This window comes from Schistocerca americana, chromosome 10 (assembly GCF_021461395.2).
Source record: "Schistocerca americana isolate TAMUIC-IGC-003095 chromosome 10, iqSchAmer2.1, whole genome shotgun sequence".
Taxonomy (NCBI): Eukaryota; Metazoa; Arthropoda; class Insecta; order Orthoptera; family Acrididae; genus Schistocerca; species Schistocerca americana.
Window position 1 is genome coordinate 146,253,540 of NC_060128.1, and position 19,534 is coordinate 146,273,073.

The window sequence follows — 19,534 nt, forward strand, 5'->3', positions numbered from 1 at the left end:
ACAGCTTTGTTTTTCTGTAGTCTCAGTCATACAGTCATAAAAGACAGTATAAGCTATAGAGCTTGACAACATTTAGCAAATCTTCTTGAATCAACACCATGAAAATGTGGACAAACTTTCTGTAAACGTTTCTCACTGTAAATGAGCTAGTATTAATAAATGATGGATGACTGGCCCAATACCAGGTGTACCGGTATGAAATGAGCATTAAGATATAAATGTGTCGATAGGAAACATTTGTTGTGAACGAGCCTTAATTGTTTTTTGTTTGGTTCTGTCAAAGATATTTAGTATACATCAAGTGTTGGAACAAACATCATTATATGTTTTCATCGTGTTAACAATGTCGAATTTTGTACCAGAATGTGACGATTTGCGGAAAGCATTAATTTTTTGTTTTCATTTGAAAAAAAGAGCTGCAGAGTAGCATCGAATGCTTGTCGAGGCATTTGGTAATCGTGCTCTATCAGAAACAACATGCAAAAGATGGTTTCAATGGTTCAGAAATAATGATTTTCATGCAAGAAATGAAGAACATGGAAGACCACCAAACAAGGTCGAAGACGCCGAATTGCAAGCAATATTGGATGAAGATGATACTTTGAGTCAGAAGCAAATGGCAGCAATGCTAAATGTTGCACAACAAACAATTTCTGAATGTTTGAAAGCTATGGAAAAGATCCAAAAGTGTGGAAAATGGGTGCCACAGGAATTGAATGAAAGACAGATCGAAAACCGAAAAACCATTTGTCAACGTTTGCTTCAAAGACATGAAAGAAAATCAATTTTGCATTGAATTGTTACTGGCGATGAACAATGGATTTATTTTAAGAATCCTAAACGGGAAAAATCGTGCGTTAATCTGGGACAACCATCAACATCGACTGCAAAACCAGATCGATTCAGCAAGAAGACAATGCTCTGTGCTTGGTGGGATCAGAAAGGTGTGGTGTATCACGAGCTTCTAAAATCCGGTGAAACTGTGAATACTAATCGCTGCAGACAACAAATGATCAATTTTAACTGTGCATTGATCGAAAAAAGACCAGAATGGGCCAGAAGACATGGCAAAGTAATTTTTTTACACGACAATGCACCTGCACACGAAGCAAAACTGGTTCAGGATACAATCAAAACACTCAGCTGGGAGCTGCTACCCCACCCGCCGTATTCACCAGACTCGGCCCCTTCTGACTACCATTTGTTTCCATCAATGGGACACGCATTGGCTGAGGAACACTTCGATTCCTACGAAGAAGTCGAAAATTGGGTGTCTGATTGGTTTGCTTCAAAAGACGAACATTTGTATTGGTGTGGTGTCCACAAATTGCCAGAAAGGTGGTCAAAATGTACAGAAAGCAATGGTCACTACTTTGAATAAAATGTTTTTACTTTTCGATTCAAAATTAGCATTTCATTTCCACACAAAAATGCTCATTTCATACCGGTACACCTGCTAAATTGTATGTGTAATACTGTTGTGTCACGTGGTTTACTGAAATCTGAGTGTGAGGCACTGTCCACCAGTTTCACCCGTCCCTCCGGCAGGCATCGCGATCGGAGTGTCGGTGGGCCTGGCCTGCGTCGTGGTGTGCGTGGCGGCCTTCCTGTGGCGCAGGCACTGCCCCAAGGTCCGGGGCGGGCGGCACCGGCGGGGCCGCGTCCCGGGGCTCGCGGGATGTGGCGGCGGCCCGGAGGGGGGCGGCAGAGGCGCGGCCGGGCGGTACGCGCGGCCGCAGCAGCGCCAGTGGGAGCTGGAGGTGCTGGACGCAGCGCCGCCGCTGGCCGAGTCGCACATCCCGCCCCCGCCGCCACCCGAACTTTTTGACACCAAGGTGAGCACGCAGGCAGTGCCACTCTCAGTGGCCCAGTGAGGTAAAAGTGTGAGTGCGTCGACTATGTGTTTGAGATTGGGGTAAAGAGGACTGTCTCGAAGGTCGCGAAATGTCAGAGCGTCCCGGTGAGGAGGAGGTGGAGAGACGTCGAACAGATGTGCAGAACTATAGAACTATATCTCTAACGTCGATCAGTTGCAGAATTTTTGAACACGTATTATGTTCGAGTATAATGACTTTTCTGGAGACTAGAAATCTACTCTGTAGGAACTGGCACGGGTTGCGAAAAAGACGATCGTGTGAAACCCAGCTCGCGCTATTCGTCCACGAGACTCGGAGGGCCGTAGGCACGGGTTCCCAGGTAGATGCGGTGTTTCTTGACTTCCACAAGGTGTTCGATACAGTTCCCCACAGTCGTTTAATGAACAGAGTAAGAGCATATGGACTATCAGACCAATTGTGTGATTGGATTGGAGAGTATCTAGATAACAGAACACAGCATGTCATTCTCAATGGAGAGAAGTCTTCCAAAGTAAGAGTGATTTCAGGTGTGCCGCAGGGGAGTGTCATAAGACCTGTGCTATTCACAATATACATAAATAACCTTGTGGATGACATCAGAAGTTCACTGAGGCTTTTTGCGGATGATGCTGTGTTATATCGAGAGGTTGTAACAATGGAAAATTGTACTAAAATGCAGGAGGATCTGTAGCGAATTGACGCATAGTGCAGGGAATGGCAATTGAATCTCAATGTAGACAAGTGTAATGTGCTGCGAATACATAGAAAGAAAGATCCTTTATCATTTAGCTACAATATAGCAGTCAGCATCTGGAAGCAGTTGTTTGTTGTTGTGGTCTTCAGTCCTGAGACTGGTTTGATGCAGCTCTCCATGCTACTCTATCCTGTGCAAGCTTAATCATCTCCCAGTACTTACTGCAACCTATATCCTTCTGAATCTGCTTATTGTATCATCTCTTGGTCTCCCTCTACGATTTGTACCCTCCACGCTGCCCTCCAATGCTAAATTTGTGATCCCTTGGTGCCTCAGAACATGTCCTACCAACCTGCCCGTTCTTCCTGTCCAGTTGTGCCACAAACTCCTCTTCTCCCCAATTCTATTCAATACCTCTTCATTAGTTATGTGGTCTACCCATCTAATCTTCAGCGTTCTTCTGTAGCACCACATTTCAAAAGCTTCTATTCTCTTCTTGCCCAAACAAGCAATTAATTCCATAAATTATCTTGGAGTAGGCAGTAAGAGTGATTTAAAATGGAATGATCATATAAAGTTGATCGTCGGTAAAGCAGATGCCAGACTGAGATTCGTTGGAAGAATCCTAAGGAAATGCAATCCGAAAACAAAGGAAGTAGGTTACAGTACACTTGTTCGCCCACTGCTTTAATACTGCTCACTAGTGTGGGATCCGTACCAGATGGGGTTGATAGAGGAGATAGAGGAGATCCAACGCAGAGGAGCGTGCTTCATTACAGGATCATTTAGTAATCGCGAAAGCGTTACGGAGATGATAGGTAAACTCCAGTGGAAGACTCTGCGGGAGAGACACTCAGTAGCTCGGTATGGGCTTCTGTTGAAGTTTCGAGAACATACCTTAACCAAGGAGTCGAGCAGTATACTGCTCCCTCCTACGTATATCTCGCGAAGAGACCATGAGGATAAAATCGGAGAGATTAGAGCCCACACAGAGGTATACCGACAATCTTTCTTTCCATGAACAATACGAGACTGGAATAGAAGGGAGAACTGATAGAGGTACTCAAGGTACCCTCCTCCACACACAGTCGGGTGGCTTGCAGAGTATGGATGTACAGGGTGATTCAAAAAGAATACCACAACTTTAGGAATTTAAAACTCTGCAACGACAAAAGGCAGAGCTAAGCACTATCTGTCGGCGAATTAAGGGAGCTATAAAGTTTCATTTAGTTGTACATTTGTTTGCTTGAGGCGCTGTTGACTAGGCGTCATCGTCAGTTGATGCTAAGATGGCGACCGCTCAACAGAAAGCTTTTTGTGTTATTGAGTACAGCAGACGTGAATCGACGACAGTTGTTCAGCATGCATTTCGAACGAAGTATGGTGTTAAACCTCCTGATAGGTGGTGTATTAAACGTTGGTATAAACAGTTTACAGAGAATGGGTGTTTGTGCAAAGGGAAAAGTTCTGGACGGCCGAGAACGAGTGATGAAAATGTAGCACGCATCCAGCAAGCATTTGTTCGCAGCCCAGGAAAATCAACTCGCAGAGCTAGCAGAGAGCTGCAAATTCCACAATCAACTGTGTGGAGAGTCCTACGAAAACGGTTAGTTATGAAACCTTATCGTTTGAAATTGGTTCAAGCACTGTCTGCAGCTGATAAGATTAAAAGAATCGATTTCTGTGATTTATGGGGGTATGTTAAGGATATGGTGTTCCGGCCACCTCTCCCAGCCACCATTGATGATTTGAAACAAGAAATAACAGCAGCTATCCAAACTGTTACGCCTGATATGCTACAGAGAGTGTGGAATGAGTTGGAGTATCGGGTTGATATTGCTCGAGTGTCTGGAGGGGGCCATATTGAACATCTCTGAACTTGTTTTTGAGTGAAAAAAAAAAACCTTTTTAAATACTCTTTGTAATGATGTATAACAGAAGGTTATATTATGTTTCTTTCATTAAATACACATTTTTAAAGTTGTGGTATTCTTTTTGAATCACCCTGTAGATGTAGATGTAGTGATAATTAGTGTTCCTCGATGCTGTAATGCTATTATGAGGGCTGTTCAAAAAGTAAGGTGACTTTTCGAATTGTGCAGGCAACAAATTCGATTACTGATTTATTTATTTTTTTGCTATGTTAACATATGAGGGATGAAGTAGTGAAGGCAGCAGAGGATCAAGTAGGTAAAAAGACGAGGGCTAATCGAAATCCTTGGGTAACAGAAGAAATATTGAATTTAATTGATGAAAGGAGAAAATATAAAAATGCAGTAAATGAAGCAGGCAAAAAGGAATACAAACGTCTCAAAAATGAGATCAACAGGAAGTGCAAAATGGCTAAGCAGGGATGGCTAGAGGATGTAGAGGCTTGTCTCACTAGGGGTAAGATAGATACTGCCTACAGGAAAATTAAAGAGACCTTTGGAGAGAAGAGAACCACTTGTATGAATATCAAGAGCTCAGACGGCAACCCAGTTCTAAGCAAAGAAGGGAAGGCAGAAAGGTGGAAGGAGTATATAGAGGGTTTATACAAGGGCGATGTACTTGAGGACAATATTATGGAAATGGAAGAGGATGTAGATGAAGATGAAATGGGAGATAAGATACTGCGTGAAGAGAGTGACAGAGCACTGAAAGACCTGAGTCAAAACAAGGCCCCGGGAGTAGACAACATTCCATTAGAACTACTGATGGCCTTGGGAGAGCCAGTCATGACAAAACTCTACCATCTGGTGAGCAAGATGTACGAGACAGGCGAAATACCCACAGACTTCAAGAAGAATATAATAATTCCAATCCCAAAGAAAGCAGGTGTTGACAGATGTGAAAATTGCCGAACTATCAGTTTAATAAGTCACAGCTGCAAAATACTAACGCGAATTCTTTACAGACGAATGGAAAAACTGGTAGAAGCGGACCTCGGGGAAGATCAGTTTGGATTCCGTAGAAATGTTGGAACACGTGAGGCAATACTAACTTTACGACTTATCATAGAAGAAAGATTAAGAAAAGGCAAACCTACGTTTCTAGCATTTGTAGACTTAGAGAAAGCTTTTGACAATGTTAACTGGAATACTCTCTTTCAAATTCCGAAGGTGGCAGGGGTAAAATACAGGGAGTGAAAGGCTATTTACAATTTGTACAGAAACCAGATGGCAGTTATAAGAGTCGAGGGCATGAAAGGGAAGCAGTGGTTGGGAAAGGAGTGAGACAGGGTTGTAGCCTCTCCCCGATGTTGTTCAATCTGTATATTGAGCAAGCAGTAAAGGAAACAAAAGAAAATTTCGGAGTAGGTATTAAAATTCATGGAGAAGAAGTAAAAATTTTGAGGTTCGCCGATGACATTGTAATTCTGTCAGAGACAGCAAAGGATTTGGAAGAGCTGTTGATCGGAATGGACAGTGTCTTGAAAGGAGGATATAAGATGAACATCAACAAAAGCAAAACGAGGATAATGGAATGTAGTCAAATTAAATCAGGTGATGCTGAGGGGATTAGATTAGGAAATGAGACACTTAAAGTAGTAAAGGAGTTTTGCTATTTAGGGAGTAAATTAACTGATGATGGTCGAAGTAGAGAGGATATAAAATGTAGACTGGCAATGGCAAGGAAATCGTTTCTGAAGAAGAGAAATTTTTTAACATCGAGTATAGATTTAAGTGTCAGGAAGTAGTTTCTGAAAGTATTTGTATGGAGTGTAGCCATGTATGGAAGTGAAACATGGACGATAACTAGTTTGAACAAGAAGAGAATAGAAGCTTTCGAAATGTGGTGCTACAGAAGAATGCTGAAGATATGGTGGGTAGATCACGTAACTAATGAGGAGGTATTGAATAGGATTGGAGAGAAGAGAAGTTTGTGGCACAACTTGACTAGAAGAAGGGATCGGTTGTTAGGACATGTTTTGAGGCATCAAGGGATCACAAATTTAGCATTGGAGGGCAGCGTAGAGGGTAAAAATCGTAGAGGGAGACCAAGAGATGAATACACTAAGCAGATTCAGAAGGATGTAGGTTGCAGTAGGTACTGGGAGATGAAGAAGCTTGCACAGGATAGAGTAGCATGGAGAGCTGCATCATCAAACCAGTCTCAGGACTGAAGACCACAACAACAACAACAACATATGTTCAGTGTCTTGGTACATTGTAAGGCTAAGGTGGGGCACAGGTACGTCAATGACACTTTTGTCATTTGGAGCCACTCTGATGAACAACTCAGTGACTTCCCAGATATCTGAAGAGAGTCCATACCAACATTAAAGTTACTTTGGAGGCAGAAAAGGATCACCAGCAGCTTTCTAGGTGTTTTGGTTACGAATAATGGCGAGAAATCGAGCCACCGCATGCTGATGTCGGCACAAACTTTCAAATCATCACCTGAGTTAGAGAAGAGATTTGCATATCTTTTGAAATGCTATAATTATTACTTTGCTAAAGCTGGTTGTCATGGCACTGGGAGTGGGTATGCCTGGATCTTTTATACATAGTGTCCCAGGAGGATTGGTCAGTATTCAAGGATAAGACAGGAACAATCATTCGAAGCAAAGGAATCCTGTAAACATTGGCCCTAAAATCCCTATTTTAAGAACTATAAGTAGTTGTTCATCTTTGTTTGCTGTGAAACATTTTTCTTCCACTGTAGACTCTTTGCTTTCCATATTTCGGGAGGAGGTTGTTTGAGCCAAAACGAGAAAAAACTACTTAGTAAACATGGGTTCTAAAATGCATGTCTGAAGATCCATGAGCATTTATTCAGTAGAAGAGATATGTTTCATGGTACCAAGATAGAAAAATTCCATAGCTCTTGAGATATGCATTTTAAAGCCCATTGTTACTAGACATTTTTGCTCTGAAGATGATTCCTGTAATATCCCTGAACATTAGCCATTCCTCCTGGGACACCTTGAAGAATCTAAAACATGCAAAAAAAAAAAAAAAAGAAAAAAAATTATTATGCTAGTGAAGAAATGCAGTGTGTTGGAAAATGAACACCTGTGTAGGAGAACACATGGGAATAATATAAGATGCAAAAGAAAACCTCATGTACTAAAAAGTAATTTTCACCATGAAAACTGTATGTGATATTGTTAAACCAAAATGTAAACAAAATCACTATACAATTGCAGTGATCACTGATGATGCTTTTGGAGAGAGAAAAAAAAAGAGCAAAAAAATTTCTGGTTCAATTATGACTTTATCCTGTTGTGACAGATATCATATAATCCCCATATTATTAATGAAAATTGGGATTATGGAAGAGGGGTCCCTAAAATGAAAAGGCAATGCGTCTCCACTCGACCAGAGAAATGGAAACTGCCTTTGATGATAGTACTGTGCTGTTAGGAGGCTGCTTGAGTAGAGTAGGAAGTGGAGGGGGAATAAGGAGAATATCCTTCATCTTTGGTTCTGAATCTGAATCATTTTGTGACAAAAGCAAACCAGCCACACTCTTTAAAAGGTGGCATCACTCCCTTGCATTGATGCCATAATGCTTGTGCAAAAAATCAATATATAAAAGTTATATATGTGACTGGTGGTACTTGTGTACTCTTTCTAGCTACAGAAGTGTGATGAAGTAGCAAAGTAAGAATTTTTCAGAAGAAATCCCTGCTGTATTTCATATCAGAGACTCTATTTTGTCCTGTGAATTTTGAAATAGTTTTTAATTGTAACAGAAATAGCCCCTGTGAAATGTGGAAAGTAAGAGAGAGACATTCACAGAATTTAAACTGTGAGTTATCCAGATACGTCTCAAGACACACTCAGCAAGAGCACTTTCTATGACTGGCGAGGATTCGTTTTCAGGTTCGGTTCCCGCTGCAGCATGTAGTTTCTAATTGGTGAGCAAATTGTGAATATAATTTTGTTCTGCTCTGTGAAATGCTTGCTCATGACAGAAGTCAATTCCTCATTAGAATAAAATTTCTTACCACTGTGCCACCCTGTCATGTTGTGAGATGGGAAGAAATTGCTTGAAGCTAAATCTGGAGAATAGGGTACCTGAGAAACAAACTGACTGCAGCTGGGTGGGATGGTGTATTGTCATGGTGGAAAATTAACCACTTCTGTGCCACTCTTTCTTATACTGAGACAGCCTCACTTGAAAAATGACAGTAATGCTCTGTTAATGGTACAATGCATGTCCAAAAAATCTTTATGCAAAAAACTGTGCAAACCAGAGAACTCTGTGGTGAACAACTTGCCAACTGACAGGTATCAGCTTCTGCTGGAGTTAGTCCACCCGTCCTTCTCCACTTCTTAACATCTTGTTTTTAGTGTGCACAGATTTCATCAGAGGTGGTGATGTGATGCAAAACATATCTCCATTGCAAAAATTACAGATGTCTCACACTGCCCTGCAGACATTTCAACTACGGTTCCTCAGTCAAAAGTCAGGAAGACTTCTGCAAGCACACACCACGGCAGCTTAGTTCCATTGTGATGACTTCTGAACAGCTCCCGCAACCACTGTCAAACCTTGGTCACATTGGATTGACCTCTGGAACAGAGAGTGAAAACGTTTTTGTTGAAACTGCATTTATGAAAAATGCAAGCAAATTCCCCAGCTGTTGATTCTTTCATGTTTCTGACTTCTTCAAATAAGGCATTCAATGTCCTTTTTGTCATTTCTTTTTTCTTTACTACAGTAACTACAACTCATGCAGTGAAGTATGTGTGCATAATGTCTGTGGGTTGGACATACACCAATGCTTTTAAATTTCCCCCCAGACAGAAATTTAAGGGACTAAAGGTATGTGAATGGGGAGGCCCTGACCAATCGATCACTTATTAAATGTGTGTGTTAGGTACTATTGTATGTGGCATAGAAGATAGGTGGTACCCCTGTTGCAACAAGGCATTCAGATTTCTTTTTGCCTGATTACAGAAACTGTAACTCATATAGTGAAGTAATTCCTACACAGAACATAGCTTTCAATTAACCATTTACTTTTTATGGTGTTCATGTTCTACAATGCTGCAAGTAAATTGCCGTTCAACAGTCGGTGCTAAACAGCACATGTTACTTTGTCCAATAAAGTGTATGTCACGGCTAGTCTTTCACCCCCAAATCCCCCCCGACTCAATGGTACTAAAGTGACTCGATGACAAACTTCCCGGGTTGGTCGACAGTTTGTGTCCACTCACCTGTGGTTATTTTGGTAGCTTATGCTATCTAAAAAGAGACATCAGGACACCTCTTAGTGGGCATTAATATGGGTGTGTATACCCCTCGCCTTTATGACAACTTGAACTATGCTGAGTACAGTTTCAGTGATGTGTCTGATTGTCTGCGGAGGAATGGTAGCCCATTCTTCCTCAGGAATCAAAACGGGAACGTAGTGATGTCGGATGCTGTCAATGAAGTCAAAAGTTGAACTCGTCCCAAAGCTGTTCCATTGGGTTAAGACAGGGATTCTGTGCAGGCCAGTCCATTTAAGGAATATTATCCTCCACAGACCATTGCCCCACATATTCTTCTTTGTGAGAAGGTACACTATCGTGCCGATGCAAACAGCTGTTGTCTTTGAACTAATCTTCTGCTCTGTGCAGTACACAATGCAGTAAAAAGTTTTCATATCCTTCTGAATTTAGTGTTTTCTTAAGCATAGTAAGGATTCCACACCTTAACCATTGGTGGGGGGGGGGGGGGGGTGGTGTCATATACCATAGCACCACCTGTCTCCACATTTCATCGGTGGCACCACACGTGATGGCAGGCTACATTCTCCAAACCCAAACTCTCCCACTGGATTGCCACAGGGAATAGCATGATTCCTCACTTTAAATCACTCACTTCCAGTCATCCACTGTCCATTGGCATCTCTCCTTACACTTCCTCAAGTGTTGCTCAGCACCGATTATAGAAACATGTGGGGTATGAAGAGTTGCTTCACCATTGTGTGTCCCATTCTTTTTAACTCAGTACACACAACCGTTGTCCTAGCTGGACTCCTGCTAGCATTTTGGAACTCTGGAGTTAGTCCTTCCACTGATTTCGTGTGATTATTTACAATCACCCTCCACATTGCTCGACAGTCTGTGTTCTGTCAGTACATGAGATGTGTCTGGTCACGATTTGGTGGTTGTTGTTCCTTCACATTTCCATTTCACGATCGATCGTATCACCGACAGCTGACTTGGGCAGTGTTATAAGGGTTGAAATGCCCCTGGTGGATTTCTTATTCAGGTGACATCCAATGACTACTCAACATTCTAAGTCTGACTGATGTATACCCTGCCTCCTTTTGTACTGTCGGGTCTGTCTCTCGTGACATCTAGCTGTCAATTCCACATTACATAGAGGTATCTCGATACTTCGGACCAGATAGTGTAATGTACCACACTCTGTGAATCCCATAAATTGAATGCAAGCTGTGAACTGCCGATCCTCAGCATTCCGTCTTAAAATTCATTGGCAGGACAGTAATGTCGTATTCTTGCAGGCTGAGAGCTTGCATGATCGGGGTACAGATAGGGTAATGGCTCGTGCAGAACTGACCAAACAAGAGCATTGTTTGTATTGACAAGAGCTCCATCTTTTCATGTACTGGTTTCAGTATCATCTCCTATGCACATATGGAATGTATTTGCAGTTTTGAATATGGACTACCATTGGCTGTATAATGGAATGAAGACAATGAAAATTTGGCCCGGATCACAACTTGAACCCAGCTTTCCCGCTTGTCGAAAGTGTTCACCGTAAGGCTATTCGAGCACACTTTGTGACGAGACTCAAAACTTCCATAGGTTGTCAACCATGTGTCTCCAATCTGCACTTCATAATTGGCCTGCAGACTGTGCGAGGTGCAACACGATTCCTTGCTCTTGTTGCGAATGGTACCTTGTCTGCAAGCTGCTCAAACAACCTGCTTAACACTTTTCCCCCTTTCCGTCAGATTGAATTGTCAAGAATGTCATTCACTGTACGTGATGTGTGCTGGTTTAACCCCATGGACTAAACCGTAACACAGTAATGTGTGTGCCATTTCCCATGTGAATACTAGGACTGCATTCCACTATTTGCAAGCTCAATCTCAAAATGATACCCACAGTATGGCCGATGTGTAAGTGCTGTGTCAGAGGACTTAAGAAGTTCAGAGACAAACTCCACCAGTAAGAAATGAGCAATGAATGTCATCGGGAATACAGCTCACAGCTGTGAGTGCCAGCCATTCTCATCACGCATGAAATGCCCACTACTGGAAAAAGCATTGGCTCAGCACATAAGCTTTTTTCAAGTTGTGACCAATACTAACACATGTAACAATTGTGACTTATTTTAACAGTTAAACTGCTGCCTTGTAAAACTTTTAAGTTTCTAGGAATGTCAGTTTTTTTAATCAATTTTCGATATATTTTAGTGCAATGACTTGCCAACATTTAACTATAATATTAACCCTTTATGAAAACTGAAACTACTTCTCCTGGATTACTTTTTTGAATATTTAGTTTTTCCTCATACATTTTTATGAATGTGAGGATCTGCAGAACATACAAAAGTGTACTACAGTCAATACAATTGGTTATTACCATTCTAGACCTAATAATCTACTATTCTACTTTCAGGGATTGAAAAGAAACATCACAACACCATAATTATAAATTATTTCACACTTTTTTTCATAGTATAATTTTTTTGCGTGGCTTTTTGCCCATGACCCACTTAATTTTCTGAACCGATAACAATAAAGTGTTTCAGAGTTGAGGAAAGGAAAAAAAAAACATCAAAAAAGTGTGAACATTTGTTTCAATAAACATTTCATGAAATCAAAATGAGAAATACTCATTTGAAGTTCAACAATTTTTTCTTGCACAAAGTCATTGTGACCATAGGAATTATTGATATTGTCATTCTCACTGTTACTGGGGATAACATCTTCCTCCATTTCAAGCAAAATTTTGTCATTCATAGGAAAACTTGAAGCTTTGACCTTCACTTCCTTACTGAACAAACAGCTGCTGCCCTCCATTAATTTGATTCCATACAACTGAACCGATCTACCTGCTAATGTACAAACCACATTTCCACAATCTATCAGTTGTTATAGGATACATTATTTCATATTTAAAAGCGGAGGAAATTGTACACTGTCAAATGACAGGATTGGCAATATACCAAAAATTTCTTGTCCCGTCAGTCAGTCATAGTGTTAAGGCACATTATAACAATACTGCCAGAAATAAAAGAAAGGTTCAAGAGAGGGATTAAAATTCCAGGTGAAAGCATGTAGATGATAAGATGTGCTGGTGACATTATTATCTTGAGTCAAGTGAGGAAGAATTACAGGAGTTGTTGAATGGAATGAACAGTCTAATGATCTCTCACTGTGAACTGAGAGTCAACTGAAGAAAGGCAAAAGTAATGTAGAGTAGCAGAAATGACCTTAGTGATATACTAAACATCAAAGTTGGTGACCGTGAAGTTGACAAGGTGAAGGAATTCTGCAACCTTGGAAGCTAAACAACTTGTGGCAGATGAAGCAAGCAGGACATAAAAGCAGAGTACCATAGGCAGTGGGGGCTTTCGTGACCAAAAGAAGTTTACTGATCTTAAACAGAGGTCTTAATTTGCGATGTACGCTTGGAGCATAGCACAATATGGAAGTGAATCAGACTGGGGAAACTGCATAAGAAGAGATTCGTTTGAGATGAGGAGTTGAAAATTAGGTGTACTGACTAGGAGTGAGGAAAACACTGACACAAAAGAGGAACAGGATGATAGGATATCTTTTAAGAAATGAGGGACTAACTTTTACAGTACTAAAGGGAACTGTGGAGGGTAAAAGTTTTAATGGAAGACAGTTGTTGGAATACATGTGACAAATTATTAAGGACATTGGATGTGCGTACTATTCTGAGATGAAGAGGTTGGCATTAGAGAGGATGTGTGGCGGGCTGCATTAAAATGCTCAAAAGATTGATGACAGAACCTACAAATATATTTTCACATTTAAATTTAAGTTCCCTACCACACTATGTTCTCAACATATGTCATTGCTGAGGCTCTGTATTGTCAATTGTTTGTATTGAAGTGTTGTAGTTTCAAATTGGCAAGATGCTGATCAGAGTATGGAAAAAGAGCCACGATTATCAAAGGCCTTCACACAAGATCTTTGGCAGCCGGTACAAATTGCTTCTCCAGATACCCAGAATCTGCGTTTTGTGATGTTGTGGCATACTATTTGGCATTAGAACAATTAAATGAAGATTTCAGAGTACTGTATAGGAAGCGTAATTCAAAAGACCACATCAGGAAGGTGCGTAAAGTCGTCCAAAGTAGGGCTCCTTCACCAGAGTTCAGATAATTTCAGGCAATCTTTTCTACTTTTGGTTAAGATTACCAACATTAGCAAATCATTAATGGTAGAATTGTTGATGAGGATCATCTGTAGAAATACTCCAACTGATAAGTCCTTTCAGAGACTGCTAGGACAAAGTGAGTCTGTTGTTGCAATTTGCTTCTACGTACATTGAAAAATGATGTCATGCGGTGAATCATATTCTTTTCTAACAAAAAAATTTTTACAGTGGATGCAAAATCTAATTTGGAAAATGACTGCTGGCTTGCACACAGTCCAGAGTCTGTTGCCAGATCGAAATTTCCCCGAAGTCTTTGAGTGCTAAGTGTTGGGTTCAGTGAGGGTCTTCATGGCCCTCATTTATTTTTAACCAATGGAAATGTCACAAATGAAGTTTATGTGAGTGTTATGGAGCTATGCCTGGAAACATTGGCATCTGGAATTCAACATGTTTTTGTGCAGAGTGGTTCACTGGCTCCTGTAGCTGTTTGGTAAAAAACTGGTTGTCTGATAATCTATATATATTGTGTTCTAAGGACTTTTAGTCTCCCAACAACCACTATTTAAATCTGGGTCAGTATATAAAGAGCTGAGTTTGATAGTCTCTTGAACAAATCAAATCCCTTCAGTGAGATGGGAGAAGGACTGCCATCGAGGCAGTTCACCATCATGGACTGAGATACATTTTATCGTGCATGCACGCACTTCACATTTAGATCAGAAGCCATTATCTGAAGTAAAACGATTATCCTCTATAGCTTCCCCCCCCCCCCCCCCCCTTTCCCATTTACCACGTAAAAGTCCCCCGCTTACCATATAAAATAATTTATTTAATGTGCCACTAGCAAAATTTTGTTTAGAGAAACTTTTAAATATGTCCATATTGTGGTGATGTGCCCTGTATTGTAAAAGTGATATGGGCAGTCAGCTGTGACATTTCTATGCAGGTGCGCAGATAAATCTGTCAATTCCCATTAACCTAATCCTTTTTCATCTCTTGAACTGGATATACATAACCTTCCTTCACAAAGCTAGATAGTGTTTCATTTGTTGTATGTCTGTTGCTGTCTGGTCAGTAGACATTTAGACATTTAGACATTTTCCTTGTGTGTATGAGAGCCAGTCAACAATTAACCAAACAAACATGGTTACTGAAGGCAACACTTAATGCAGGAAATTGAAAGTTTTGTGTTGGCTACCTTGCGAACAGTGTTACTTATCTGTTGGATTAATATTTATGTAAACATAATATTTAAGGACTTAACCAGAATGAGATTTTCACTCAGCAGCGGAGTGTGTGCTGATATGAAACTTCCTGGCAGATAAAAACTGTGTGCCAGACTGAGACTCGAACTTGGGAGCTTTGCCTTTCGTGGGCAAGTGCTCTCCCAACTGAAGCTGTGAGGACGGGGCGTGAGTCGTGCTTGGGTAGCTTAGTTGGTAGAGCACTTACCCGCGAAAGGCAAAGGTCCCGAGTTCAAGTTTCGGTCCAGCACTCAGTTTTAATCTGCCAGGAAGTTTCACCTAAGTACTTAGTTTTGATGTCATGCCTGTGAGATGAAAATACTTTTGAAGAATAGCATTCTGTGATCCTGTTTTAACTTTTGGAAAATATACAACCATCAGAAGTATTCTCTTGCATGAAGAAACAGCATGGCAGTAGTTGCGTAAACTGTGTAAGCCTTTACACAAGAATGGAAAAATTTAAAAGTTGCAGCAAAAGAGTAACCAACAAGCACTGCTCCCGGCATCCATTCACTTTATTGAGCTTGCGTTGCCATCTCATATTGATCACTTATCTGAGGAGGAATGGGGGTAGGGGGTGAGCTAAGTTCCATATAAATGTTCAGTATGTAACCATATGTACAGATTAATTTGCAAGATCAATGTAAAATGACTTGTTCACGTCATACAATTTATTGTGCAAAATAATCCATGCAATATGCAACTTATTAACTAACAAGAATGTGTTGCGAAAGAATGTTGAATGAGTATTGGCACAACTCACTCCATCATCTAAATTGAACTGAATTACTGCAAAAGTTATGGGGTGTGTGTTCAGAGAGCTTACTGTCCTTCACACAGAACAGAGGTTTTGCTTTTGCACTGAGTTCAAAAATCATTTCAGTAGCAAAGAAGACGCATTTTTTTGACAGGATTTCAGCCTGTGATGGAACTCAGGTTCATCATCTTCATCCAGAGTTCACGTGTTGAAGTACGCAGTGGAAACATCCTACCTCTCCGGCCCACACATAATTACAATGGGTGGGAAGATTATGCTGACCACCTTTCAGAGTGTCCATGGTCAGATTTATTTATTTACCGTATTTACTTGAATCTAAGCCGCACTTTTTTTCGGTTTTTGTAATCCAAAAAACTGCCTGCGGCTTAGAATCGAGTGCAAAGGAAGCGGAAGTTCTGAAAAATGTTGGTAGGTGCCGCCACAACTAACTTCTGCCATCGAATATATGTAGCGCTACACAGGCATGCTTTGTAGGCACAAAGATAAATACTGGCGCCAAAACCTCTGCGTCAGTAAATAAATAAAAAAAAGGGGGGAAGACGAGCTTTATTTCTGTGCCCCGAATTTCGACCACTGCATTTTCATACATTACCCAACGAAGTAAATACAAATTCCGTATTGTTCATCTTCGAATGTAGCAGAATTTCAATGTACTACGAAAATCCGACTGGCAAGACTGTTTGGGATGTTTGTCAATATGGCCAATTCTAGGTTCGGAATTTTTTCCTACCCGGTGAGAAGAGATGGTTGCTAATAGGAAACTGATGAAATGTGAATCGCATGCAGTATTCTCTTCACCATAAGAATAATACTAATATAACATTTTGTGATGTATTCTTTTGTGTTTGCTGCTATCTTATTTAAATCCTGTCTGCCTAATAAACTACAAAAATAGAGTGAGACAACAGCAAACGTGAAAGAATATACGTATCATGTCATGCTTATATTCGTATTATTCTTATGCCTAGTAGTGATACAGCCAGAGACGAAGCATGGCAACTGACTAGATTTTAAATCTAAGATGACTAATTTCTGTGCAGAATTTGATGTACTAAAGAAGCGGCCGCAAAGATTTTCAAACGGAGAAAAATTTTCGCCTAACTCTCAATCAGAACATGTTCCATCATACGCAGTCTATTATTTGGTTCTTGTTGATCATTATCACAGAAAGCAGCAGTGTAAGTAACAACAAATAGCAGTCTCTTGCCTTTCTTTCGCTAATGAGACGATTCCTCTCTCTTGTTTTTTAATTGTAAGCGGCGGTAGCGCGCACAAAAGCAAGCCATGCCGCGAGCGGCGACAGGCTGTAAACACGCACTATCAGAATGCGACAAACAATGCATGACAGTATCGTATTGCATTTTCAGCTCAGAGTGACGTAAACACCTATAACAAAGAAAACGGCACTTATCAGATCAAAGCAAAATAAGCAATCGATTCAAACCAGGCGAAGCACGTAAAAAAGGAAGGGTACCCGTATAAATTCGGACGGAGCCCCTGACGCATAGCAATGGCTACCTGGTAAAGCTTAGCTGCTAAGCTTACGACTCGAACCAAACTACTGTAGCTGTATCGTCATTCATTCGACCTAAATTGTGTCTCATATTACAATGGACCAACTTTGTTTTGATTTGGAAGTGCGGCCTAAAACTTTTCTCTCCCCTTGAATTTCGAGTCTCAAATTTCAGGTGTGGCTTAGATTCGGGAAAATTTTTTTTCCCTTTATTTAGAGTCTCATTTTTCAGGTGCGGCTTAGATTCGAGTAAATACGGTAATCTTTTCGAGTAGCAACACACTATAACAGCCCATACTTCTCAGGCACTATTGAGAACAAAGTCAATCCTACACTGAAGAGGAAACTCTGGAATGGCAGAGGATATGCGTGCTGCTGCTTCAAGACAGTGGTTGACCTCGTGCAGTACAACTGACACGTGAAACTTTTGGCAAAGTGGGTTGGAAGCTTCTGTCTCATCCTCCTGACCTTGCCCATTTGGATTTTTATCTGTTTGGTCTCATGAAAGAAGCTTTGTCAGCAAGTTAAATGGCAATGAAGGGGGTTAAAAAATGCAAAATTGTCATCCAGATGTAAATAAAGGATTCTTTCCTAACGAAATTAGAAGACTTGTAAGAAGATTAGATAAGCGCACAGAAGTTGGTTTGGATTGTGTAAAAAGATAGAGAGTTTACCTTATTGATTTAATAAACCATTTCTAATGTAAAGCTATTTGTTTTTGTCTGTATAATTATTGTATGATCCTCATATTTGGATGTAATATCATTTTGGGCAGTTGTTTCCTTTTATAGACAATAGTTGATATAAATAAGCTAGATAGCTGGAAAACAGCCATACTACTTTTCTTAATTTGAAGGCATTTTAAGACCTATGTGTAATTGTTCATATCTTTATTGATGGATTCTTTGTTGATAGCTGTGATAATAGTGATGTCTTCTCTGCCTGTCATTTCCCAATATCCTGTCTGTTCCACTATACTTATTTGTACATTTGTAATCTTTCTGAACTGCTTGTAAGTGGTTCCACATAACTTTTTTATCAGACGTCTATTTTCACAAGTACCTACTGTTCCCATTGTTTTCATATTAAAGGAACATACCAGTTTTATCTGTCCACACATGATTAACTCTGGTGTTCCCCTCCTTCCTATCAGTATGCTTTGTATACCCTGCATGTCTTCACCTTACTGCTAATACTGAAGTGCAGTTCAGCACTGAATTAGTTATCCAGGTACCTGTAAATTCTTCATTGAGTAAGATGTTAAATAAACCCCCTTTCATCCAGTCGTAGAAGCTCTTGCAGCGAATATAACCTTTTCTCTCGATCGACACTGTCTTTTTGCCGAATGCTGTAACTGGGCTGTCTCCCTAGTAATTTTCTTTGGTTGCCTGTCTGTGGATAACTTGGGTCCTCTCTCACTGCCTCACATACCAGCCTCACCATCCGATCTCTCACAAAACTGCGCACATGTCGGCTAGTTTGTATTCCGCACTGCTGCGCTCCTGTGTATCGTGATCGTCTGATCTGATTTGGGTTTGGTTTCTGCAGGGCGGCTACCCGAACGGTCACACAAACGGAGTGAAGCGTCCGGTGCTGAGCAACGGTCGCATCCCTAATGGCCACACGTCCACGGGCATCCACATTACCGAGAATCCACAGGTGAGGCAGCGGACAGTTTCACCCGGGAGGGGTCGGCTTCGTGAGCGCAAAATGTCGGCCACGTTCTGCAACACCGGTGCAGACGGGCCTCTGTGAGCGCAGCCGAATAATTTCGTACTGTCACCGTGTGGAGAGTTAATAAATGTCATAAAGTCGTAACTGGCTTCCCGAAGCATGTGAAGGTAAAGTGCCTTATTTTCTATTTTCTTGCGACCACGATCCTCCAGTATTTTAGAAATGACGGCATATTCCTCCTGGAGTATTGTTAATTTTATTTGTTTACAGGCATGATTTCATCTATTTTGCTAGTTCCGAACAGTGGCTGGAACAATATACATTTGCTGAAAAACAAATTCAATTTTAGGAATATGCTCTGCTCTCGTTCTTTTTGCAAAAGACAAATTATTTAAAAAAATGTTTTACTAGTGTAGCAATGCGCATTCATTCCTACTTAGGAGACGTTGGTTGTTCTTAAGTAAACTAT

The 19,534-nt window shown here is 40.8% G+C and overlaps 1 protein-coding gene across 1 annotated transcript in view; it reads left to right on the plus strand.

The window, feature by feature from the left end:
* The window catches only part of LOC124552313 (protogenin A-like), a 394,295-nt gene that overhangs the window by 353,020 nt on the left and 21,741 nt on the right, over positions 1-19,534 (plus strand). Inside the window, exons 17-18 of the mRNA XM_047126586.1 lie at positions 1,528-1,835; positions 18,940-19,050. Coding sequence (XP_046982542.1) covers positions 1,528-1,835; positions 18,940-19,050 — 419 coding nt within the window. The remainder of the gene's footprint in view (positions 1-1,527; positions 1,836-18,939; positions 19,051-19,534) is intronic.